General features: G+C 41.6%; 1 protein-coding gene across 18 annotated transcripts in view; it reads left to right on the plus strand.

Moving 5' to 3' along the window:
- BACH2 (BTB domain and CNC homolog 2) overlaps window positions 1-24660 on the plus strand; it is a 367936-nt gene that overhangs the window by 277531 nt on the left and 65745 nt on the right. For all 18 annotated transcript variants that reach the window (XM_065543704.1, XM_015449069.3, XM_074037451.1 and 15 more), the window contains one exon: window positions 8483-8737. In XM_065543704.1, the coding sequence (XP_065399776.1) occupies window positions 8483-8737 (255 nt within the window). The remainder of the gene's footprint in view (window positions 1-8482; window positions 8738-24660) is intronic.

A 24660-nucleotide genomic window follows, 5' to 3' on the forward strand; every position in this document is an offset into this window, starting at 1 on the left:
AAATAAAGGGTATTCAGTTAGGAAAAGAGGAAGTCAAATTGTCCCTGTTTGCAGATGACATTATTGTATATTTAGAAAACCCCATTGTCTCAGCCCCAAATCTCCTTAAGCTGATAAGCAACTTCAGCAAAGTCTCAGGATACAATATCAATGTGCAAAAGTCACTAGCATTCTTATACACCAATAACAGACAAACAGAGAGCCAAATCATGAGTGAACTCCCATTCACAGTTGCTTCAAAGAAGAATAAAATATGTAGGAATCCAACTTACAAGGGATGTGAAGGACCTCTTCAAGGAGAACTACAAACCACTGCTCAATGAAATAAAAGAGGACACAAACAAATGGAAGAACATACCATGCTCATGGATAGGAAGAATCAATACCATGAAAATGGCCATACTGCCCAAGGTAATTTATAGATTCAATGCCATCCCCATTAAGCTACCAATGAGTTTCTTCACAGAATTGGAAAAAACTACTTTATGAACTAAAGTTCATATGGAACCAAAAAAGAGCCCGCATTGCCAAGTCAATCCTAAGCCAAAAGAACAAAGCTGGAGGCATCACGCTACCTGACTTCAAACTATACTACAAGGCTACAGTAACCAAAACAGCATGATACTGGTACCAAAACAGAGATATAGACCAATGGAACAGAACAGAGCCCTCAGAAATAATACCACACATCTCCAACCATCTGATCTTTGACAAACCTGACAAAAACAAGCAATGAGGAAAGGATTCCCTATTTAATAAATGGTGCTGGGAAAACTGGCTAGCCATAAGTAGAAAGCTAAAACTGGATCCCTTCCTTACACCTTATACAAAAATTAATTCAAGATGGATTAGAAACTTAAATGTCAGACCTAAAACCATAAAATCCCTAGAGGAAAACCTAGGCAATACCATTCAGGACATAGGCATGGGCAAGGATTTCATGTCTAAAACACGAAAAGCAATGGCAACAAAAGCCAAAATTGACAAATGGGATCTAATTAAACGAAAGAGCTTCTGCACAGCAAAAGAAACTACCATCAGAGTGAACAGGCAACCTACAGAATGGGAGAAAATTTTTGCAATCTACTCATCTGACAAAGGGCTAATATCCAGAACCTAAAAGAACTCAAACAAATTTACAAGAAAAAACAACCCCATCAAAAAGTGGGCAAAGGATATGAACAGACACTTCTCAAAAGAAGACATTTATGCAGCCAACAGACACATGAAAAAATGCTCATCATCACTGGCCATCAGAGAAATGCAAATCAAAACCACAATGAGATACCATCTCATACCAGTTAGAATGGCGATCATTAAAATGTCAGGAAACAACAGGTGCTGGAGAGGATGTGGAGAAAGAGGAACACTTTTACATGGTTGGTGGGACTGTAGTTCAACCATTGTGGCGATTCCTCAAGGATTTAGAACTAGAAATACCCTTTGACCCAGCCATCCCAATCTTGGGTATATACCCAAAGGATTATAAATCATGCTGCTTTAAAGACACATGCACATGTATGTTTATTGCGGCACTATTCACAGTAGTAAAGACTTGGAACCAACCCAGATGTCCATCAGTGACAGACTGGATTAAGAAAATGTGGCGCATATACACCATGGAATACTATACAGCCATAAAAAAGGATGAGTTCATGTCCTTTGTAGGGACATGGATGCAGCTGGAAACCATCATTCTTAGCAAACTGTCGCAAGAACAGAAAACCAAACACTGCATGTTCTTACCTATAGGTGGGAATTGAACAATGAGAGCACTTGGACACAGGAAGGGGAACATCACACACCAGGCCTGTTGTGGGGTGAGGGGAAGGGGGAGGAATAGCATTAGGAGATATACCTAATGTAAATGATGAGTTAATGGGTGCAGCACACCAACATGGCACATGTATACATATGTAACAAATCTGCATGTTGTGCACATGTACTTTAGAACTTAAAGTATAATTTTTTAAAAAAAGAGTAAAAATTAAAATTAAACATTTCAAAATTTGCAAGATACTGCTAAAACAGTAGAGTGAAATTTATAGCATTAAAGCCTGTGTTAGAAAAGACAACAAAGATCTCAGATTAATGGGCTCAACTACCACCTTATGAAACTGGAAAAGAAAAAAAGACACAATTAAACCCAAAGTAAGCGGAATAAAGGATATAACAATGAGAATAGAGATTAGCAAACTAGAAAATAGAATGATTTTTAAAAACTAACCAAAAACTAGTTATTTGAGAATGTCAGTAAAATGGTTAAGCCTCTAGCCAGACTGATCAGAAAGAGAAGACACAAATTTTCAGTACCAGTAATATGAAAGGTGACGTCAGTACAGATTCAACCAGTATTTAGAAGGAATATTTTTAAATACTATATATGGGCTGGATGTGGTGGCTCACGCCTGTAATCCCAGCGCTTTGAGGGGGCCAAAGCAGGAGGAACACTTGACACCAAGAGTTGAAGACCAACCTGGGTATCATAGTAAGACTCCATCTCTTTAAAAAAAAAAAAAAATAGCTGAACATGGTGGCATGGCCTATAGTCCTAGGGAGCCTAAGACAGGAAGGTCATTTGAGCCCCAGGAGTTTCAGGTTGCAGTTAGCTGTGATCACACCACTGCACTCCAGCCTGGGCAACAAAGTGAGACACTGTCTCTTTAAAAAATAAAAAATAAAAAAATAAAAAAGCCCGGAGCGGTGGCTCATGCTTCAGGACTTTGGGAGGCCGAGGTGGGCGGATCACGAGGTCAAGAGATTGAGACCATCTTGGCCAACATGGTGAAACCTCGTCTGTACTAAAAATACAAAAATTAGCTGGGCATGGTAGTGCACACCTGTAGTCCCAGCTACTCCGGAGGCTGAGGCAGGAGAATCGCTTGAACCCGGGAGGCAGAGGTTGCGGTGAGCCAAGATTGTGCCACTGCACTCCAGCCTGGCGACAGAGCAAGACTCCATCTCAAAAAATAAATAAATATATATATATATTTTATATATATATATATATATATACACACACACACACACAATTTTATGCCAATAAATTTGACCATTTTTTTAAAAAAATTGAGTCTGTCGTTAAAATCCCAGTTCAGAAGTCTTCACGAAAAGTAAGTTCTACTAAACATATAAGGAGGAAATAAAACCAATTCTACAAAAAAAAAAAAAAAGAAAAAAGAAAAAAAAACCTTTTAGAAAATTAAAGAGGAAGAAATACTTCCCAGCTCATTTTATGAGATGATTGTTACCCTGATGCTAAAACCAGGCCAGAAAAACTATGTAAGAAAACTACAGACAAATCTCCCTATTGAACATAGATGAAAAATTATTAACAAAATGTTAGCAAATTGAATCCAACAATGTATAAGAAGGCAAACACAGAGCTGGGTGCAGTGGCTCACGCCTGTAATCCCAACACTTTGAGAGACCAAGGTAGAGGATTGCTTGAGACCAGGAGTCCAAGAGCAGCCTGGGCAACATAGCAAGGTTTCATCTCTACAAAAAAAACAAGAAATAATTAGCCAGGTATGGTGGTGCACACCTGTAGTCATAGCTACTCAGGAGGCAGAGGCAGGAGAATTGCTTGAGCCCAGGAAATCAAGATTGCAGTGAGCCATGAGTGCCACTGAAGAAAAAAATAAGAAAGGGAACAGAAAGGGAGGGGAGGGGAGGAAAGGGAAGGAAGGGAGGGGAGGAGAGAGGGACAGAAAGAAAAGTAACTTCCTCAGCTCAATAGGAGCATCTATGAAGCATCTATAGCTAACGTCATACAAAATGGTGAATGGTTGAATACTTTCTTCCTAACATTAGGAAGGCAAGGATGTTTAGTCTCACCACCTCTATTCAGCATTGAACTAGAGGTTCTAAACAATGCAGTAAGGTAAGAAAAAGACATTAAAATTATCCAAATTGGGAAAAATGTAAGAGATCTTTATTCACAACATAATCTTCTATGTAGAAAATACTGTGGAATCTACCCAAAAAAAACAGTCTATGAGAACTAATAAATAAAGTTTCCAGATACAAGATCGATATACAAAAATTATTTGTATATACTAGCAATGAAAAATTAGAAATTGAAATTAAAAGACAATGCCATTTACAATGACATCAAAAATGTTCATACTTAGGTGTAAATCTGACAAAAGAGTTATAAAAGACCTATATACTACTATAAAACATTGCTGAGAGCCCAGTGTGGTGGCTCACACCTGTAATCCCAGCACTTTGGGAGGCCGAAGAGAGACCAGGAGTTCGAGACCAGTCTGGCCAACCTGGCGAAACCCATCTCTACTAAAACTACAAAAAGTGGCCAGGCATGGTGGCGCATGCCTCTTTAATTCCAGCTACTTAGGAGGCTGAGGCAGGAGAATCACTTGAACCCGGGAGGTGGAGGTTGCAGTGAGCCAAGATCGCACCACTGCATTCCAGCCTGGGTGACGGAGTGAGACTGCAAAAAGATTTAAAATTAAAATATTGCTAAGAAAAAAAAACTTTTTTTTTTTTTTTTTTTTTTTTTGAGATGGAGTCTTGCTCTGTCGCCCAGGCTAGAGTACAGTGGTGCAATCTCAGCTCAGCTCACTGCAACCTCTTCCTGCTGGGTTCACACAATTCTCCTGCCTCGGTCTCCTGAGTAGCTGGGATTACAGGCATATGCTACCATGCCTGGCTAATTTTTGTATTTTTAGTAGAGATAGGGTTTCAGCATGTTGGCCAGGCTGGTCTTCAACTCCTGACCTCAAGTGATCCACCTGCCTCGGCCTCCTAAAGTCCTGAGATTACAGGCATAAGCCACCGCACCTGGCTGCTGAGAAAAATTTAAGATGATCTAAATGAAGAGACCGTGTTCATGGGTCAAAAGGTTCATTATTGTTAAGATGGCAGTTCTTCCTAAATTCATCAGTAGATTCAGTACAATCTCAGTGAAAATTCCAGCAGACTATTTTGTAGAAACTGGCAAGCTAATTATAAAATGTATATGGAAATGCAAAGGATCAAACTAACTTTGAAAAAGAGCAAATCAAGACACTATGATAGTAATATAAAAGTAGATATAGAGGCTGGGTACAGTGGCTCACATCTGTAATCCCAGCACTTTAGGAGGCCGAGGTAGGAGGATCACTTGATGCCAGGAGTTTGAGACTAGCCTGGGCAATATGGCAAGACCTCATCACACACACACACACACACACACATATATATATATGTTTTTGTTTTGTTTTTGAGATGGAGTCTTGCTCTGTCACCCAGGCTGGAGTGCAGTGGTGATCTCAGCTCACTGCAACCTCTGCCTCCTAGGTTCAAGTGATTCTCCTGTCTCTGCCTCCCAAGTAGCTGGGATTACAGGTGCAACCACCATGCCTAGCTAATTTTTGTATTTTTAGTAGAGACGCAGTTTCACCATGTTGGCCAGGCTGGTCTTGAACTCCTGACCTCGTGATCTGCCCACCTCAGCCTCCCAAAGTGCTGGGATTACAGGCATGAGCCACCGCATCCAGCCTATAAAAACTATTTTTAAATTAGCCAGGTACAGTGGTGCACACCTGTAGTGCCAGCTACTGCTGTGAGCTATGGCCACACCACTGCACTCCAAAGTGATAACCTGTCTCCAAAAAAAAAAACAAAACAAAACAAAAGTAGACAAACTTATAAATAGTAAAAGACAGAGTCCATAAATAGATTCATACATATATAAACAATTGATTTTCAGCAAAAGTACAAAGGTAATTCAGGAGAGAAAAGAGTCTTTTTAACAATGCTACTGGAACGATTGGATATTCATATGCAAAAGGAAAAAACCTCAGTCCATACCTGTTACATATATAAAAATTAACTCAAAATGGTCCATAGACCTAAATGTAAGGGCTAAAAAAATAACGCTTCTAGCAGGAAACATAGGAGAAAATCTTTATGACCTTGGTTTTTCAGATGCGACACCAAAATGGTTTTTTGGCTTCATCAAATAAAGACTTGCTGTTCCTTGAAAGACACTTTTAAGACATGAAAAGACAAGCTACAACCTTGGAAAAAAAATTTGCAAATCATGTATCTGATAAAGGACTTTATATATTCAGAATATATAAAGAATTCTTAAAACTGAAAAATAAGAAAACAACCCAATTAAAAATGGGCAAAGAATCTAAATAGACATTTCTCCAAAGAAGATATACAGAGGTCAAATAAACACATGAAAGATTCTCAACGACTTCAGGTGTTAGAGAAAGCAAATTAAACCCAAAAAGAGATACAATATACCTATTACAATGTCCAAAATTAGAAAGACTGACCATACTAAATGTTGGCAAGGCTGTGAAAGAACTGGAACCTCATACACTGCTGGTGGAAATGTAAAATGTTACAACCACTTTAGAAAACAGTGCCAGACTCTTTAAAAGTAATGCTTACACATACCGTATGATACATTCTACTCACAGGTATTTACCCAAGAGAAGTAGAAGCATATGTCCGTATAAAGAATTTTATGTTCACAACAGCTTTATGTGTAAATAAATACTGGAAACAACCCGAATATCTACTAATAGATGAATGGATAAAAAAAAAAGTTATGCTATATTTATACAATAGGATACTAAATAATAAAGGAACAAACTTGATATATGCAGCAACATGGTTGAATGGTGAAATTATGCCGAACAAAAGAAGCCAGACATAAAAGAATATGTAGTGTATGATTCCATTTATATGAAACTCTAGAAAATGCAAGCTAATATAGAATGTCAGAAAGCTGATCAGTCGTTGCAGGGGTGAGGTATAGAGGGGCACAAGGGAGAAATTATTACAAGGGCCTTAAGGAGACTTTTGGTGATGATGGATTTGTTCACTATCTTTATTGTGATGATGGTTTCACAGTTATATACATAATCAAAACCTCAAATTGCTCACTATAAGTATGTGCAGTTTATAGTATGTTAAAGCTGTTTTAAAAAAAAATAAGAAAGCCCAAAAGAAAGTAGGACTCACTACTGGAATTCTTACTACTCTAGTAAACATTACAGAAAAACTATGTAATTCTATAAATTAATCACAGATACTGTATTTTAAAATACTTCAGTGGGGCCAGGCGCAGTGGCTCATGCCTGTAATCCCGGCACTTTGGGAGGCCGAGGCGGGTGGATCACCTGAGGTCAGGAGTTCAAGACCAGCCTGGCCAAGATGGTGAAACCCCATCTCTACTAAAAATACAAAACTTAGCCAAGCATGGTGGCACATGCCTGTAATCCCAGCTACTCAGTAGGCTGAGGCAGGAGAATCACTTGAACCCAGGAGGTGGCGGTTGCAGTGAGCTGAGAAGCACGCCATTGCACTTCAGCCTGGGCTACAGAACGAAACTCCCTCTCAAAAAAAAAAAAAAAAAAGAAAGAAAGAAATACTTCAATGGATATTTTTAAAAGCAAAGAACCTTTTGTAAAAGTAGTCTTGACTGTTGAATGCATCTTTTTCATGACTGCTATTGTGATATATTGTGTTTCCTTAAAGTGAATGTACATCAATTCGGCTGGGATAACGACAGCACAATTCCACATCTTTGTAAGAGCTGAGCAACTATAGCATTATGGCGATTGTGCTTTGCCTTGAAGTGGCAGAGGGCAGATGCAGTAGCTGACTACTGAGTCTTCAGCGTGCAGACAGTTGGGTGCACTTGTTAAATATGTATTGTGATTTGATGTTTACTCTACTTGGCATCTCAGCCAAATTTCACCTTAGGAACTTACATGTACTTCATCAAGACAACATTAGAAATACTTCAAAATGATTCATTTCCCCTAGCACAAATCTAAATTAGTCCTTGCATGGAGACTATTTACATGTGAAAGTTCCTTTTCAGCCTTCTAACAAAATCAGAACCACCAAGTTTTAAAATACCAGCGTGTTTTAAATGTTCTATTAAAAGATCTGGCTGGCCGGGCGCGGTGGCTCAAGCCTGTAATCCCAGCACTTTGGGAGGCCGAGACGGGCGGATCACGAGGTCAGGAGATCGAGACCATCCTGGCTAACACGGTGAAACCCCGTCTCGACTAAAAAATACAAAAAACTAGCCGGGCGCGGTGGCAGGCGCCTGTAGTCCCAACTACTCGGGAGGCTGAGGCAGGAGAATGGCGTGAACCCGGGAGGCGGAGCTTGCAGTGAGCTGAGATCCGGCCACTGCACACCAGCCTGGGCGGCAGAGCGAGACTCCGTCTCAAAAAAAAAAAAAAAAGATCTGGCTTTGTTACCATGGGGTAAAAGAATGCAGTAAGTAGGAAGGATAAAAGTCAGCTGTGGAACTTGACTTTCCAGATATGTTTCTTGAGCTCATTGTACAAGTAAGCAGAAATATGCTGATTGGCAATTCTCCTCTTTCCTGCCGTGCTCATGGCAGTGGGACACAGGAACCATGATGTTCTTTCTCACCTCCTCTCTCCAGTCCTACAACTGTGGTGACTCAGCCTTTCTTTCTTCCTTTCTTTCTTTCTTTCAGGGTGTGAACGGCATGTCTGTGGATGAGAAGCCTGACTCCCCCATGTATGTGTATGAGTCCACAGTCCACTGCACTAACATCCTCCTGGGCCTCAATGACCAGCGGAAAAAGGATATTCTCTGTGACGTGACTTTGATCGTGGAAAGGAAGGAGTTCCGGGCCCACCGGGCTGTGCTGGCCGCATGCAGTGAATACTTTTGGCAGGCGCTGGTCGGACAGACAAAAAATGACTTGGTGGTCAGCTTACCTGAGGAGGTACAGTAATTTGGTTTGTGTGATTGTTAATGAATGTTTATTGACTTACAGAAAACTGGCTGAGTAGGAGCTAGAAGATGTACTAGGTGCCATGTCCCCACTCAGGAGCTGATGTCCAAGTCACACGTTATGTTTGTGGCATTGTCGGTTTCTATTTGATACACTTAAAGTCTCAGAGGCACAGAATATGAATATCTTTCTTGAAGCGAACTGAACCTCACCTGCGGCTCAGTCACTTGTAGTTTCTAGTTCACTTACCCTTCAGGTTTTGAGTGGTTCAGCCTAAGTTTGGCACAGTCCTAGATGTGGGATCTGAATCATTGCTATGATTTCTGTCTTTCAGATGGTGTAAGGATCACTAGATTTCCCTTGAGAGTAAAAGATTGAAAGCATTCACAGCACCTTCTTTGCTTGGGGGAAAAATAAAAGCAACTAGTAATTTTCACCGTTAATTCAGTAAGATTCTAAGAAGTGTAAATTTGCTTTTCTCACCATTGTTGAAAACAGCCCACTCAGGTTTCTTAATTACATCAGTGAGTACGGTTATTTTGGCACTTTGGGGACACTAGTAGCTGGACCTCGTCTGTCCAGAGATGACTTTTAATTGGATGGTTTAAGTTGTAGGAACCCAAAAGATGAACTTTACAGTGACAAACCATTAAATGGTCACCCTTTGAGCCATATATACACTTCCTCTTAGTTCATCATCCTGACTTCTGTCATTCCTATGGGACTAAAGGTAATATTTTGTGTTTGGGCAGAGTCATTCCCTGTGAACCACCAGCACAGTGTGCAGCTCATGGGCCACCACCAACAGTTGCACAAGCTGTGTACTCTGTAACTCCCAGGAGTACAACTCACATCCATAGTTTTTGCAAATAGATTCCCTAGAGTTGTGTAGTGTTCGACTAAGCAACTCTTCACAGCAATCTTAGGAGAAACCAAAGACCCCATCACCCAGATATGATGCTGATGGTTACAACCAGCATTAAATCACAGAGGTCACAAACCAGATGCCTTCAGGGGCCTGGCAAATAATACAAAGGAGTGAAGTAGGTTGTATATAGGACAGGAGGAAGTGACGGGGCACTCACCTGCTCCACCAAAAGGCATCTACATTCAACATAAAAAACAAGAAGCCAGGTGTAGTAGAGTGCACCTGTAGCCCCAGCTACTCAGGAGGCTAAGGCAGGAGGATCCCTTGAGCCCAGGAGTTCGAGACAAGCCTGGGCAACATAGCAAGACCCCATCTTTAAAAAAATAATACTTTGGGAGGCCAAGGCAGGCAGATCATGAGATCAGGAGTTTGAGATCAGCCTAGTCAACATGGTGAAACCCCATCTCCACCAAAAATACAAAAAATTAGCCAGGCGTAGTGGTATGCGCCTGTAATCTCAGCTACTCGTGAGGCTGAAGCTGGAGAATCACTTGAACCTGGGAGGCAGAGGTTGCAGTAAGCCAGGATCATGCCATTGCACTCCAGCCTGGGTGACAGGACAAGACTGTGTCTCAAAACAAACAAACAAAAAGAATAATTAAAAATTTAAAACACTATTTGTGTTTGTCCATTTGACAAACACGACATGGGTAGTGGAGGTTTCTTCAGATCCCAGTCCCTTGTTAAGCAACATCTGCTGTTACCCCTGCTGAGCAGGAAAGCAGCCAGCTGATGAAAATGAGGACTGGGGCCAGGTGCAGCAGCTCATGCTTGTCATCCTGGTACTTCAGGAGGCCAAAGTGGGAAGACCACTCGAGTTCAGGAGTTCAAGACTGTCTTGGGCAACACAGGGAGACCCCATCTCTACAAAAGATTTAAAAACTAGCTAGATGTGGTGGCACACACCTGTGGTCTCAGCTACTCTGGAGACTGAGGGATCGCTTGAGCCCAGGAGATTGAGGCTGAAAGTAAGCCATAATCACACCAGTGCACTCCAGCCTGGGTGACAGAGTGAGAACGTGTCTCAAAAAGTAATAAATAAATAAATAAATAAATAAGGACTGTATAAACACTAGCATTTTCACGTTTGTATCCTTGTTACATACTCAACATAGAGTGCTCCATTACCACTCCGCATCCCGCTAGTAAGTAGGTAGCTAGAGAGATCCTGACACTAGAAGCAAAAGGACAGATCAGCTAAATGACATACTGGGGCTGGGGTAAGGAGTGGAGCACTGGGTACCAAGTGACGGGAAAGCCAAGGAATGGCAGCTGCAGCATAGCCAGGGGATCCTGAGCTGGCCTTTCCTTAACTGCGCTGTTGGGGACATACTTAACTAGCTGCCCTGCCGTGAAGGCTAGGTGAGATGATAAATACAAAAATTCTCAGCACAGCCCTTATCCTCTAGTAGGCATTTGACAAATATAGGTCTCTTTTTAAAGGCAGAGTCTTGCTCTGTTGCCCAGGTTGGACTGGAACTCTTGAGCTCAAGGGGTCCTCCAGCCTTGAATTATTTATCAAAAATACAATACCAAGGCAGTAAAATGTAAAGGAAACTGGGATACACATGTATATGACATAACCTTAAAGTTTCTTTTTAGATCAAATCCCTGATAATTGCTTATTTCCATGGCATTGGAAATGGCATTTTAAATAAGAGGCACACCGTATAGACATCACACAAAAATCTATTTGGCCTTTTAAGTGAGAATTTGCTGTGTGTTCTCATTTAAATGAGAATTTGCTGTGTGTTGATTTTCTTTCTTCCTCCCCCTGTAGAATAATTATCCTCCCTGCATCATCTACATCCTTGAAACCATTGAAATATTCTAGTTGCTCACGTATCTGAAATCTTCAGGTAGAACTAGATCCCTTTTTTTCTTATGAAACGCAAATTCATATTTTCAGTAATCCAGCTGTAAGTATCTTATTGATGGAACATGCAAGCCAGCCCCAGTGGCATTTTCTTTTGAGGCTGTGTCATTGTTTCTAAGGCCTCCTTTGAAGAGCCCTGTCCCTCTGCTCAGGGCACCTGCTGTGGACCCACGTGCTGGGCATTGTTTTCCTGTCTTACTGTGTGCACACTGAAATGTCCCTGCAGGCTCAATGGAAATTGTCACACTTAGCTCAGTGAATGGTTTCATAGAATTTGAATTAAGTGGTAAATAAGCAAATATTCTAAACACTACCTTAGAAAGTAGCTGTCTGGAACTAATTGGCATTTGGTTCATAGGATGTAAGAAAAAGCACTAAATTAGCTCCTTGGAAATGTTTAAACTTCATCATAATCCTATCGCCGAATTTGAATCAACTTCTGGCCCTGCCCTCCTCTTACTCACACTTGACCCATCTCCACTTCCTTGGCAGCCAACCGCTGCACTCCTCAAGGGGGCCCACACCGCCAGGTCTGAGAGTTCCTCCTAGGAACCTGAAACTTCCCAACACAAACTACCACCCTCCCACCCCACTCCTCATCCACTTTAGGCAGATCTGCCCTCCAGCGACTGTCCAGTTGTGCAGTTCCACCCCCAAATCCCAATTCCTGATGAGCCGCGCCGTTACCAGCACGTTAGAGCCACTCACAGAGGCCAGAATAGCCTCTAAACTGAAAGAGAGACAAAAATAGAGGGAGGCCTCCTTCTAGAAATCAAGGAATAATTGAATTAGCTTGCTTTAAAAAAAAAAAAATGGCAATCCCTAGAATTTCTAGGACTTGAGTGTTGGTTCCCCACTGAAAAACATACCCAGGTAATTGTGTCAGCAAATAGTAGGAGATAAGCCACTGTACTTAGTACTTTCATTACATAATAAAGCAGATCATTCAATTTTATAGTGAGTCAGTGTATGTTGTGCTAAGAGATGAAGAGAAAGTAGTTGATGTGCTAAGCATTGCAGGGCCGTTCTTCCACTGCTCATGAGTATGACACCTGTAGTCATGGAGGCCATTTTGGGTTGGATGCCAGCCATGAGGGAAGTAGCATCATGACTATGAAGTTCAGTCTTACGGCGTGTCGAGTTCAGAGGACGGGGAGGGGATGTGCTTCCTTAGAAGATGCTCAGCCCACAGTGGGTTTGCACATCAACCCTCTTCTTACGTGGCTGCTTGGCTGCCTCACAGAATGCTAGGGGAACAGCGGCTGTTAAAAGGTAACTGCCAAGGTCTCACCACCTTTCTCTGGCTTGCTTCCTGTGTCCTTGTACCCTCTAGAGAAGAGGACGGGTTCATGCAGGGAATGGCTACAGGCTGGGGGTGAGTATGGCCCCTGCAGGTAGACCTTATGTTTTCCTCAGTATAAACAGATTTCAGGTTTGTGCTGGCTTGTGCTCTCTATCTTTTGCTTTCTCTCTCTCTCTCAACATTTTAGGGCAAATCTCACTTTTCAGTGCTATACAGGAAAGAAAGCTGACCCAGAAGGATTCTAAAGAAAAGGCATTTGTTGTTAAGTCTTAACCACAGGCTGCAATAAAGAACATTCCTGCAGCAGTACTGCCAAGCACAGATGCCAACAAGGAAATTATGGAATCTTCTTGTCTGGAAGTTTTTAGAGGATATGAAAGCTGTTAATGTCTCTGGGATGGTTTAGGTTCAGTCTTTTAAGGAAGCAGTAAGGCAGTCATGATTATCTTTGGGCAACCCTTTCAGCATGTAATAGTACAGAAAGTAGTTAATGCCACCGTACAGGGTGACAACAGCATTCTGAGCCTGAGGGTGAGGGCAGGGGAAGGTGGAATTTTGGTGGGAAACAGGGGTGAAGTCTTCAGGAAGTGGCATGACCAGGATGAAAAGGGCAAAGCACTCACCTAGCCCAGAGCACAGAGCCTGCCCTTTGGCCTCACCCCGTTCACCTAAACAAAACTCTGAAGAAGGCACCACCACTCTTTGCCTGAAAAAGAGTAATGGGCAGATTTTTTTAAACTAGGATCATCAGCCATGAGGGGCTGGGAAAACCACACTCTGGGCCTTGGTATCACTGCATGTGAGGTCTTCAGCAAACCAATCCTCCTCTCTGGGCTTCTGTTTCCTCACTCATTTATTTATTCATTCAACAAATATTTATCAAGACCCTGCTATGTAACCAGGAGGCATCATTCTAGGTACTGGGCAAACCTAGCTCACATTCCAGTGGGGAGGAGGAGGAAAGAGAGGAAATTAATCAGTGTTAAATATACTTTGTTAGATGCCATTGAGGAAAATACAACAGAGAAGGGAGTTAGGGTAAGAGTATTACAATTTTAAAAAGAGTGCTCAAGAAAAGCCTGTTTGAGGGGGTGACTTTTGAAGAGAGATCTGGAGCGGGTGAGGGAGCTGGCTGTGCTGATGTCTAGGGCAAGAGTGAGCCAGACAGGAGGAATCGCAAGGAGGCTGTGGTGAGCGGGGTGTGTTTGCCACCCAGGAGCAGTGTGAGCCAAGGCAGGGTGGGGAGAGGTGAACCAGAGAGGTGACAGGCCAGACTGTGCACCTCATTGAGCACTTGGCCTTTTTTTGGAACTAGCTGGCCACTGGAGAGTTTCACAGGTCATTCGGAGTGCCACATGAAAATACATTGAAAGAGGGCCAGGGCAGAAGCAGGGAAAAGACACAAGAGACTGAGACAGTAACCCAGGTGTGACCTGATTGCCTACACCAGGGTGATAGCAGTGACATGGTGGTTGGTGTCAGATTCTGGTGATATTTTGAAGGTAGAGCTCATGGGAATTTCTTATACATTGGATACAGGGTGGGAGAGAAAGAGAGGAGTCACAGATAACATCCAGGCTTAGGATCTGAGCTGTTGGAAGAATGGAGTTGGCATTAACTGAGATGGGTGAAGTGAAGACTGAGAGGAATAGGATTGGGGACTGGGGTAGAATTGGGAGTTTTATTTTGTTTGTTTGTTTTTTGAGACAGAGTCTCACTGTGTCACTCAGGCTGGATTCTAGTGGCACAATCTCAGCTCACTGCCACCTCCACCTCCCAGGTTCAAGCAATTCTCCTGCCTCAGCCTCCCAAGTAGCTGGAATTACAGGCATGCACCACCACGCCTGGCTAATTTTTGTATTTTTAGTAGAGATGGGATTTTGCCATGTTGGCCAGGCTGGTGTCAAACTCCTGACCTCAAGTGATCCACCTGCCCCAGCCTCCCAAAGTGCTAGGATTACAGGTGTGAGCCACCGCACCCAGCCTTCTATTTTGCATATATTAAGTTTGAGATGCCTGTTCACATCTAAGGAAAGATATCTAGTATGCAGTTGGATTTACATGGCCAGAACTCATGGGAGAAGTCTATCCTGGAGATAAAAGTTGTAATACCAGAATATTGGGAATACTGAAAGCAGCAAGACTACATACGATCACCAAGGAAGTGATCCTTGGAGCATTGGAGCTTTGGATTGAGCCTTGGAGCTTTCTCGAATTAACAGGTCGGGGAGATGAAGAGGAGCTGGCAACGTAGTCTAAGAAGGAGCAAACCTGAGGTGGGAGGAAAAGCAAGAAGGCATAGTGCGTGGTAAGCCAGGTGAAGAAAGCATTTCGAGGAGGAGAGAGCGTCAACTAAGTCAAATGATGCTGACTGTCAGCTAAGATGAAGGCCAAAAACTGACCCTCGAGCAATTTGGATGACATTTGTGATTTTGTTGAGCACTTTTTGGGGAGCAGTAGAAACAAAAACCGATTTGATTGTGTTCTAGAGAGAATGAGGCTTTTTGAGTGAAAAGGAGCAGAGAAGTAGACCAGGGGTTGGAAGGAAACGGTGTCAAAAGAGGTTTCATTTGGTTTTTCATTTTAAGTAGGAAGAAATCCCAACATGTTTGCACTCTGTGGTGAAGATTACCATTGCTCACCCACACCCAGTTTTCCTCTTTCCTAGACACACAGGAAGACTGAATTTGTAATCAGGTAGGCCATATGACTAGATCTAGCTGATGAAATGTGAGGTGAGGACTCTGCTCCTAGGCAGTCAAAAGTAGGTATGAGCTCTTTATGCTTTGTCGCACCCACTTAGCTGGTGTCAAAGGACTCTAGAGTGATCAAGCTGTAGCCTAGGTCCCTGAGTCACTGTTGGAAGAGAGCCAGCAAAAGCCATCTGACTCAAATCAGGCTCTGACATGATGAGAAATAAACTTAAGTTAATTAAGCACTTAAGATTTGGTGTTTCTGGATGTGAAGGCAATCTGGCTGCAACATCTGTCACCCCAGCATCGCCAGGTTGATTGGGCTGATCTGGCTGGCCAGGCGGGTGTCCTTTCCCTCCCTCACTGCCCCGTCTGTGTCCCTCCCGAAGCTACATGCTTGGTTGAAGAGGACGACCTTCCCTGATAGAGAAGGACTATTCTTCATTCACAGGTATATACATAGCTGTACTCCCTGCTAGAAGCTCCAAACCATCTCTCAAGATGTGGTGTTTTGTTAGCACAGCAAAGCCTAACCTGTCCTAATACCTGGGCTGAAGGGAAAGCTCCAAAAGAGAGAGAAAACTTGATACAGGAGACGGAAGTCCAGTTGCCTTGAGTATGCAACAGAGGGTGGGATCTACTAACCAAATGGCCAGACTCAGTAAGTCACATCCTAAGCTGAAAATGATGGATTGGGGCTGGATGATCTCTGAGGTCCTAGCCTGTGTCACACAGGTTTACAGTCCTTGTCACACAGGTTTAGTGTCCTTGAACTTGGCTAGCTTCCTATTGGAGGAAGAGAGAAGAAATCCTGTTGGTCAGGAAGAGCGGAGGGATGTTTAGATTAAGAGGTAGGGAAAAGCCATAAAGATGGGAGGCAAACTGGCCAGGAAGGGATGGAACCACAGGACTCCAGAAGAGGCGCAAGCTCAGTCTCCTACTTTTATGACTTTTCCCTGACTTTTCAGAAAGGGCCTTACAGGCATTCACAGGAGAGACAGCTAAAGAGCAGAAAGAGACCCCTGGGCTGTCTGATCACCTAGGACAGGCGGATCATGGCTGTTTCACCACGTCAGAAGGTGTTAAGATTTTGAGAAAATTACTTCACATTTAATGACCTCAATTTCAATATGAGTATACAAGGAGTAACAATGCTAGTTACCAGTTTGACTTGCAGGGCCGCTGTTCAGATAAATGAAATGTGATGTGTTAAACTTCTTGGAAGGATGGTGCTATAGAAACAGTAGGTGTTATTATTCCCCTAAAAGGAAAGAACAGTCTTCTCTGATGAAATGGCTGTTACCTCAGAATCCTCATTAAAAGCTGTGGTGCAGTTTTCCAAGTTGCGTTAGTAAGACTTGGCAGCAGATGAAAAAAAAAGCAAATAAATAAGAAGTCAAAATATTTCAGGTAACTCCTTGCTGGCAAGTGAGAAGTTTTCAAGTCCTAGAATCATGCTGATAATTTTGAAATGCCTAAAGGCAGAACTTATTTATAGTAACGCAGAGGTGACTGCTAGCCCTGAAATGTGGGCCCCGATCTCGGATGGAGTTGCAATAAGGCAGCACCACAGAAAGGGGAGCTAATACTATTGTGTCTCCATCCCTGGAGGCTGTGGTGCTGATACAGAGGGAGGGAAATCTAGTGTGAAAATAGCCACAGCAATAGCTAATTTTAAAACTGAGACACATAAGCTGTTTCCAAATCTCTTACATTTTTTAAATCCTGAGGCCAGTAAGCCTATTTAAAGAAACTTATGCAGAAATGTGTTCCTCTTTTGGCATAGTAGTAGGAGTTGAGTAGACAAAAACCTAAGACATATCTAAAAATCATTTTAAGTGACCTGATTTCAAAGCCATTTTTAAGATTTCCTTTCACTATGCCTATTTATCCCTATCTGATGTAGGATGACCACAATAATCAACATTTTGAAATAGATTTATGACAAGGCCTCTGAAAGTAAACTTGTTTGCATCAAATTTTTAAAAAGTAGTTACCAGCATATCTGTTCATTTTTAAACTCCTTTATATATGAACAAAATATCCTTTATGTTTCTTTCTTTCTCCCATTATGGAGTCTCTTAGCTATTTCAATTAAAATTAATAATAGCTTTAAAGACAAAGTTCAGAGCTATAAAGTTCCTCACTTGATCAGTCATCATAACTATTATTTTGTCGTAGTTAATCATAGAACCTGGGCCTTTACCAAAGTACTTAATTAAACTTTTTAATTCATGATAAGAATTTAAATAGCACTTGTGAGAGTTTTTCAAAATTATTTCCACTTTCCATCCAGATTATACCCTACACCCTTGGAAAAAAAAAAATGTGTGACAAAGAAACATCGTGGCTGTCAGCCAAGGGTATTGTAGGTCACGCCAGCGCGAACTGGCAGCAAGCCATCGTCCAATTAGCATGGCTTCGTCCTTGCAGAGCAATCACTCTTTGAGTAGATGGTTGAGTCACTCATGATGTAGTGGTGCTTCACTTGAGCCAGTCCTTCTTAGAATAGGTTTCCTGTTCACTGTTAGTACCTGTCCTCCTTTGCCAATACAAGTGCAGGATCATTTAGGCTGAAAGCTGAACAGAAGAGAAACATTGATTATGTATCTCATTTCTCTTGCTTCCTGAAAACTGAGATTGCAGTTACACAGTGAAAGCATGGTGTGTTTTTTAAGTGAGTTACAAGAAATACAGTTTCCACACCAAAATACTCAGAGTTGGAATCCAAGAGTCAGGTTTTGTTCTGTCTTTTCTTTGGCAGCTTTAACATTTGGCACAAATCTGAGGATATCAATAAAGTTACTTAATAATCTTAATGGATTCACATTCCATTCAAAAATTTGGAATGTCACCAAACGTCTTCAGGTTTCAACTCCATTGTTGGGGTGTTCATGACATTTCTGGTGGGTGTGCAGTTATAAAAGCAGACAGCTTTTGAAAGAGGCCCTTCTTATGGTGAGAACACCTGGAATCTTGGTTGGATAAGCTGTAAGCCAGGAAATGGATTCAGGAATTTTTTAATAAAATGGATCATACCCAGGCATTGGAGTGATGCGTGGTGGTCAGTTAAAAAAAAAAAAAAAGAAAGAAAGAAAGCTGTTCTTAAAAGCACAAAGAAAATAGAATAAAATTTTGGGCACTAATCAGTTAATACCTTTGTTCTCTTGTTTGTTTGGGTTCTGAACCAAATTACAGGCTAGAAAAGAATTGGCTTGTTTTGCTTTGAGGAGTGGAGGAGCAATTAAATAATAGCACTTCTGGTTTCCTAGGATCTCTGAAGTGTTCTTTTTTCCCATTAACTTGGTACACATAGTAAAATTCATCACTTTGCCATAGACTCCTAAAATATGTTGACAGTCTCTGTAACTGACATTGGCACCACCTCCAAGCTAGCTAGTAATGCAATGAGCTTTGCTGAGATGGACTTTCATGTGCAGCCTGGCGAAGGCTGTTTGTGAAAAAGTTAATGCATTCCACACCCTGGGTGGGATGGAGGCAGGCCTCCAATGTGAGCACATTTTTGACTGACTGGCAGCAAAGAGAAATACTGTCAGCTGTTCCCAAGCAAGGCCAAAAGTTGGCCAAGGGAAAAAAAAAATGCTGGGATTTAGCCAATGAAAGATTCCTGGGCTTAGAAGAAAACCAAAGGAAGGATACAGAAGGTCACAATTACAGGCCTCCAGCTTGTTGAAAAAAGAACTATTTCATTTTATCTTCTGTTTTATAAAGGACAGTTATTAAATGTCATTGTTACTCATTTTTCCTGATTCTTTTTAAGCCATCATTTTCTATTGATTTCTTTAATGTTTATATTCTCTATATGCAAAACCAAATGACAGATTATTCTCCCCAAGAGTGGTACATAGATGACATCATTCCTGGATGTGGCATTAACAACAAGGACTGGGTAGAGCAGGGCAGGTCTATGAGCAGTGGCCACACCCTTGGGTTTATCAAGCCAGATTGAGTGGCACTAGTCAAATGGAAGGCTCTATGTGGGTCACTTCGAAGGTCTGTCCAGAGAAACCCTTCTGATGCCTCCCTGCTTATCTGTTTTTCTTGTCTTATCTGATAGTTAAGAAAAGAGAAGTGCAAGGAAAACAGGAAGTTACTAAAAAGGCCAGGAGAATGGCTGTTAACAGACAGGACCCTCAAGCGTCTTGCTGTGTAAAGATGAGCACTCTACTACAATGAGAGGCGTTCTGATGTGTGCACTGTTTGTTTCCCACTGAATGCCTTAGTCTATGTGGGAATATTCTTTGTGTTTCTTATATCTGCCAAGTGGATCTGTAGTATTGTACCCTACAAATTGAATTGTACCCTACAAATAGGAAGGTGGAAAGATTAAAAATGTGGAACACCCAGATTCAGGGTAAGAGCTTCATAGTTTTGGGAAATCAGGGAAGATAACTGATGATACTAAGGGAAGATAATTGAAGCACACTTTTTGTAACTGGAGATTTTTTGGATGGGTTAAATGCATTCAATTTACAAGGTGTTCATGTAGAGAAATGCAGTAACCTTTCAAAGTTCTGTTTAACAAAGTATTTCCATTCCTCCTATTTAAGGCTGCTTTAGTAGATATTGACCAGATGTCTTATTCACTGACAAGAAGAAATAGCATCCCAACTATACAGGAGGGACTTCAGCTAAATTAAAGGAGGATTTTATAACAGTATAAGATGCTGGACATGGGAGAGAGGCATCAAAAAATACAGAATTACGTTCAGAGGAGCGTGCATGTGTGTGTGTGCCTATGCGCGTGTGCTTAAAGCAGATGCCTAACAAGACAAAATGCTTGAGTACAACACTTCATAGAAGCAGAGGAATGGACCACAAGACCCCATAGGTCATTTCTTTGGGGGTTTAACTTAGAAATGTAAAGCAAGATTACCTCCATCAAAGAACCCACAATACAGTTGAAGAATCAAGAGAAAAACATAGAAATCAAAGGTGAATGATTCAAGAGTATTCGTTGTAGATGGCAGGTTGTACTGGCAGTTGTTTGTGCTGCAGAGGTTCAGGTGGAGGGAAGGACAGGATTTTTTCTCCTATCTCTTTCATGAAGTTTATCTCACCTAAAATCAACACCCACAGGATGGACAGGACTTCACTAGGGAGCAAGTGGGGAGAGACCCTTCAGGAGAGGACACTGGTGTGGCAAAGACCCAAAAAGAGGCACTTGCAGGACTTTGAGGAGGCAGCTTTTATCAGCACAAATGAGAGATTTGGGGAAATAAGTCAAAATATGGTCTTACTACATGGGGCCTTACAATGAAAGAATAAAATTTAGGCAAAAGAATTTAGACTTGACCAGGTAAGCAGTAGGAATTTGTGAAACATTGTGAACCAAGAAGTGACATAATAAAAAACAGTTTAAGGAATATCTGTCTAGCAATGGAACGCATGTTGGATGGCAACAACAACCCACCACAGACAGAGAGCACAGTCAGGAGACACACCTGAGCCTAGCGTAGGTGAGAAAGGTCTGCACCTGGGTTAAGAACTGGGAGAATGAGGAGGCCTTTCAGAGATACCAAGAAATTGGGTAGGGAGCACATGGGTGGGGAAAGAGGCCATCAAGATGGCCTTGATAGGTATCTGTAGTGCTTTACATGTGCCTAAGGCAGTGAGATCGCAGAGCCAAAGATATAGATAAATAGGAGGAACACCAGCATAGGCGAGGACTGGAAACACTAGAAATTGCTGACCCCTTTGAGATACAGAAAAAAAAGAGCAGGGGCTGAGATTGAGCTCCAACATTCAGGCTCCATGGCTGGTTCCTCCACTAAGAACAAGGTTTACTCTGAATTGCTGGTGTTAAATTTATCTTCATTTATTTGGAACATATTTAAGCCCCAACAGTTTATCAGACTGAGGATACATATAGAGTTGCTCCCTAAATTGCCTTTTAAGGGGTATGCCTCCCAAGTGATATCGCGAGGATCAACTCTTAGCATAGCTGAATGCAATATCCTGCAAGGGGAGGCTAAATTTCTAAAGGACAAAGCACTTGTTCTCAAAGCTATTTGTAATCTAGTGCCACATATTTTTTTAAATGCCGTGAACAAATTCAGGTACAGGTGATCACTGGGGGTTAAAGCCATTAAGGTGAATGTTTGATGGACACTAGTATTATACCAAAACAACACACGCAGAAACACAGTAACATCACACACACTCTTTTCTTGTCACAAGGGAAAAGTCAGAACTGTGCACTAAAGAATCAGACTGTCTTCACAGTAACCCAGGCAGGGGTCAATCTAAGCATCACTCCTGGAGTGTCAGCCAGGTGTTAGGTGTCTTCCGATCCAAATATTCATGAAATACATACCATCCCCAATGACATAGTCAGTACATAAGTTGACCTCATAAAGCTTTGAGAGAGAACTTCCAGTGAGAGGAAAATAAAGGATTAGAGGAACAAGCTTACCAACATCATGAGGAAGCAAAGGGACAAATCTGGGGCAGGGGTTGGTGGGGTGGGAAGGTGGGGGTAATTCTACAGGACAATTTCTTGCAGGCCTGATTTCTTCAATAAGTCAGTGACATAAAAATGGACTGTGCTAAGTTAAACAAGATTTAAGAGCTTTAAAAACCAGATGTAGTCCATGGTCCTGGAGTGGTTACTGGTTTGCACAAACCGGTTATAAAGGACTTTGGGATGGGGGAAATTGGAGAAACTCTAATATGATCCAAGTAGTTGGTGAAAGGTAATGATCTGAAAAAGCCCAGTATGATCTCACCGTGGTTAAAAATACAAATGTAAATGCATGTGGTGTATACATACGCAGAGCCATGAGAACGTGTGCAAAGTAAAAATATCAACAGGGTGACCTGGGAATGGTAGAAATGTAATGGATTTCTTTTTCTTTGTCTGCATTTTCTAATTTCTTACAGTGTACATTATTACATTTCTATAATGATGAAAGGGTTATTTGAATAGGTAGGTGGATGGAAGGGAAGGAAGATCAGGTAAAGTATGGGGCATAGTACTGGAAAAATGAAACTCTGTAGTATGGCTTTGCATGTGATTTCAAAGGTTCTGCATGCCCCGTGGGATTTCTCCCTAAAGCCACCAGTGGGACCTAAGGGGACCAGTACTTCCTGGTCCCTTCCGTCCAACTCAGGGCTCTTCATTCTTCTAAGAACCAAAGTCCTAAACTTTGGCTGAGTGGGCTTTCACTCACAGTCTCATTGGTTAAATGAAAATCCAAGAAGCAACAAAGGGACTCAATTAGATTTCTTCCATTTCCTTCTAACTTAAAGTTATAAGACCTTTGTCCATATTTAAATTTGCCCCAACCATTGAAACCTACAGATGCCTTTTTGCATTCCTATATGTTTTCTGGAGTTACATCTCTGGAAATGACTAGTGTCATTTTCAGTGGAAATAACTCATATGTTTTTCCAACTATCTGACTCTGTGTCAGACACTGTATCTGACAGACAAGGAAATTCTTACCTTCTGGTCAAATCTTGTATGACTGTGAAGGAAGCAGGGAGTGTGAGGAAAGGGTGTCTCTCCTTTCCCATTCCCTTGGTATACACATACTAAAGTTGAAGAAAACGAGACTCCTTTCATGGGTATTTTCAAACAAATGTAAATGTCTGTAAGTGTGTGCTTTGGAAAGTCACTCAATAAGCATAATGTACACTTTAGGCTCTGGTTGAGTATGGAATATCTCCAAGTAGCTGCTGCTTCAAGGATATATCAGAATGTTCAGTAATAAGGACATGTTTTCATATTGATCAGATGAATTATGACATTTTAAAAACTAATAGTAAAAGAGGCCATTTCCATCCTCAACTGGGTTTTATAAAAAAGAAGACATTTACCTTCTGAGCCAGTTTCATCAAGTATAAAGTATAGAAAAAAAAAGAATTCAAAAAAAAAAAAAACATAAAGTCACCCTCAATCTTGGAAGGCCTGGGCCCTGGTGTCCTTGGAACTCATGCCAGTTTCCTTCCTATCCACATGTCACTTGAATTGGAGTCTGGGAACCTTTTACCGTGGACCCTGTGGTAATGAGATGGTTTCCCTCCATCATGCCCAACCTGTGGAAGAAGACAACTAATAGGTGTGTGACTGAGATTTCAGAAGAATGAGTCAGACTAGAAGGTGATGCTCTAATGGATCTGCACCTGTAAAGCTCACACTAATGTTTAAAATGACTTCACACAAACTACTCAGTGGTCCGTGGATTGCCAGGGTTTTCCTTACTTCCTCCTCAGGAGCCTCCAGAAATACCTTTTGTCTTTTTTATCACTTTTTTTAAATCACAGTTTATCAGACTGAGGATACATATAGAGTTGCTCCCTAAATTACCTTTTAAGGTAATTTTAAGGGGTATGCCTCCCAAGTGATATCTTGGGGATAAGTTTTTAAGTTTCATTTTTTTAAGTTAAGTGATTTTCTCTTAATCGTTAGCTTGTTTTCATGTGAATCTACAGCATTTAACTCTTCTAATACATGTATATTATTAGTTCACTCTGGCTGCCATAGCAAAATACCACAGGCTGGGTGGCTTAAACAACAGAAATTCATTTTATCATAGTTCTAGAGGCCAGAAGTCCAAGATCAAGGTGCCACCAGGGTTGGTTTCTGTTGAGGCCTCTCTCCCAGGCTTATAGACAGCCGCCTCTTTGTGTCCTCACATAGCCTTTCCTCTGTGCGTGTGTGGACAGAGAGTGCCCTGGTGTCTCCCCTTCTTATAAGGACGTCACTTCTATCCAATTAGGGCCCCACCCTTGTGACCTCATTTAACCTTAATTACCTTTGTAAAGGCCCTTCCTCCAAATAGAGTCACACTAGGGATTAGGGCTTCAATATGTGTTAAAGAGTAAACTTTATAACAACCTACTAAAAAACTCTATAGTAACCTATGAAAAAATAATAGATTTGTACAGATACAAAACAACATATGCACAAAGTTATCCACATACAACCACACAATCATGTACTGTGTAGCCATAAGAAAGAAAAAAGTTCTCTGTGAACCGATATGGAGTAATTTCTTCGTTTTTTGTTTGTTTTTTGTTTTTTGTTTTTGAGACTGAGTTTTGCTCTTGTTGCCCAGGCTGGAGTGCAGTGGCAAGATCTCGGCTCAC

This window comes from Macaca fascicularis, chromosome 4 (assembly GCF_037993035.2).
Source record: "Macaca fascicularis isolate 582-1 chromosome 4, T2T-MFA8v1.1".
Classification (NCBI taxonomy): Eukaryota; Metazoa; Chordata; class Mammalia; order Primates; family Cercopithecidae; genus Macaca; species Macaca fascicularis.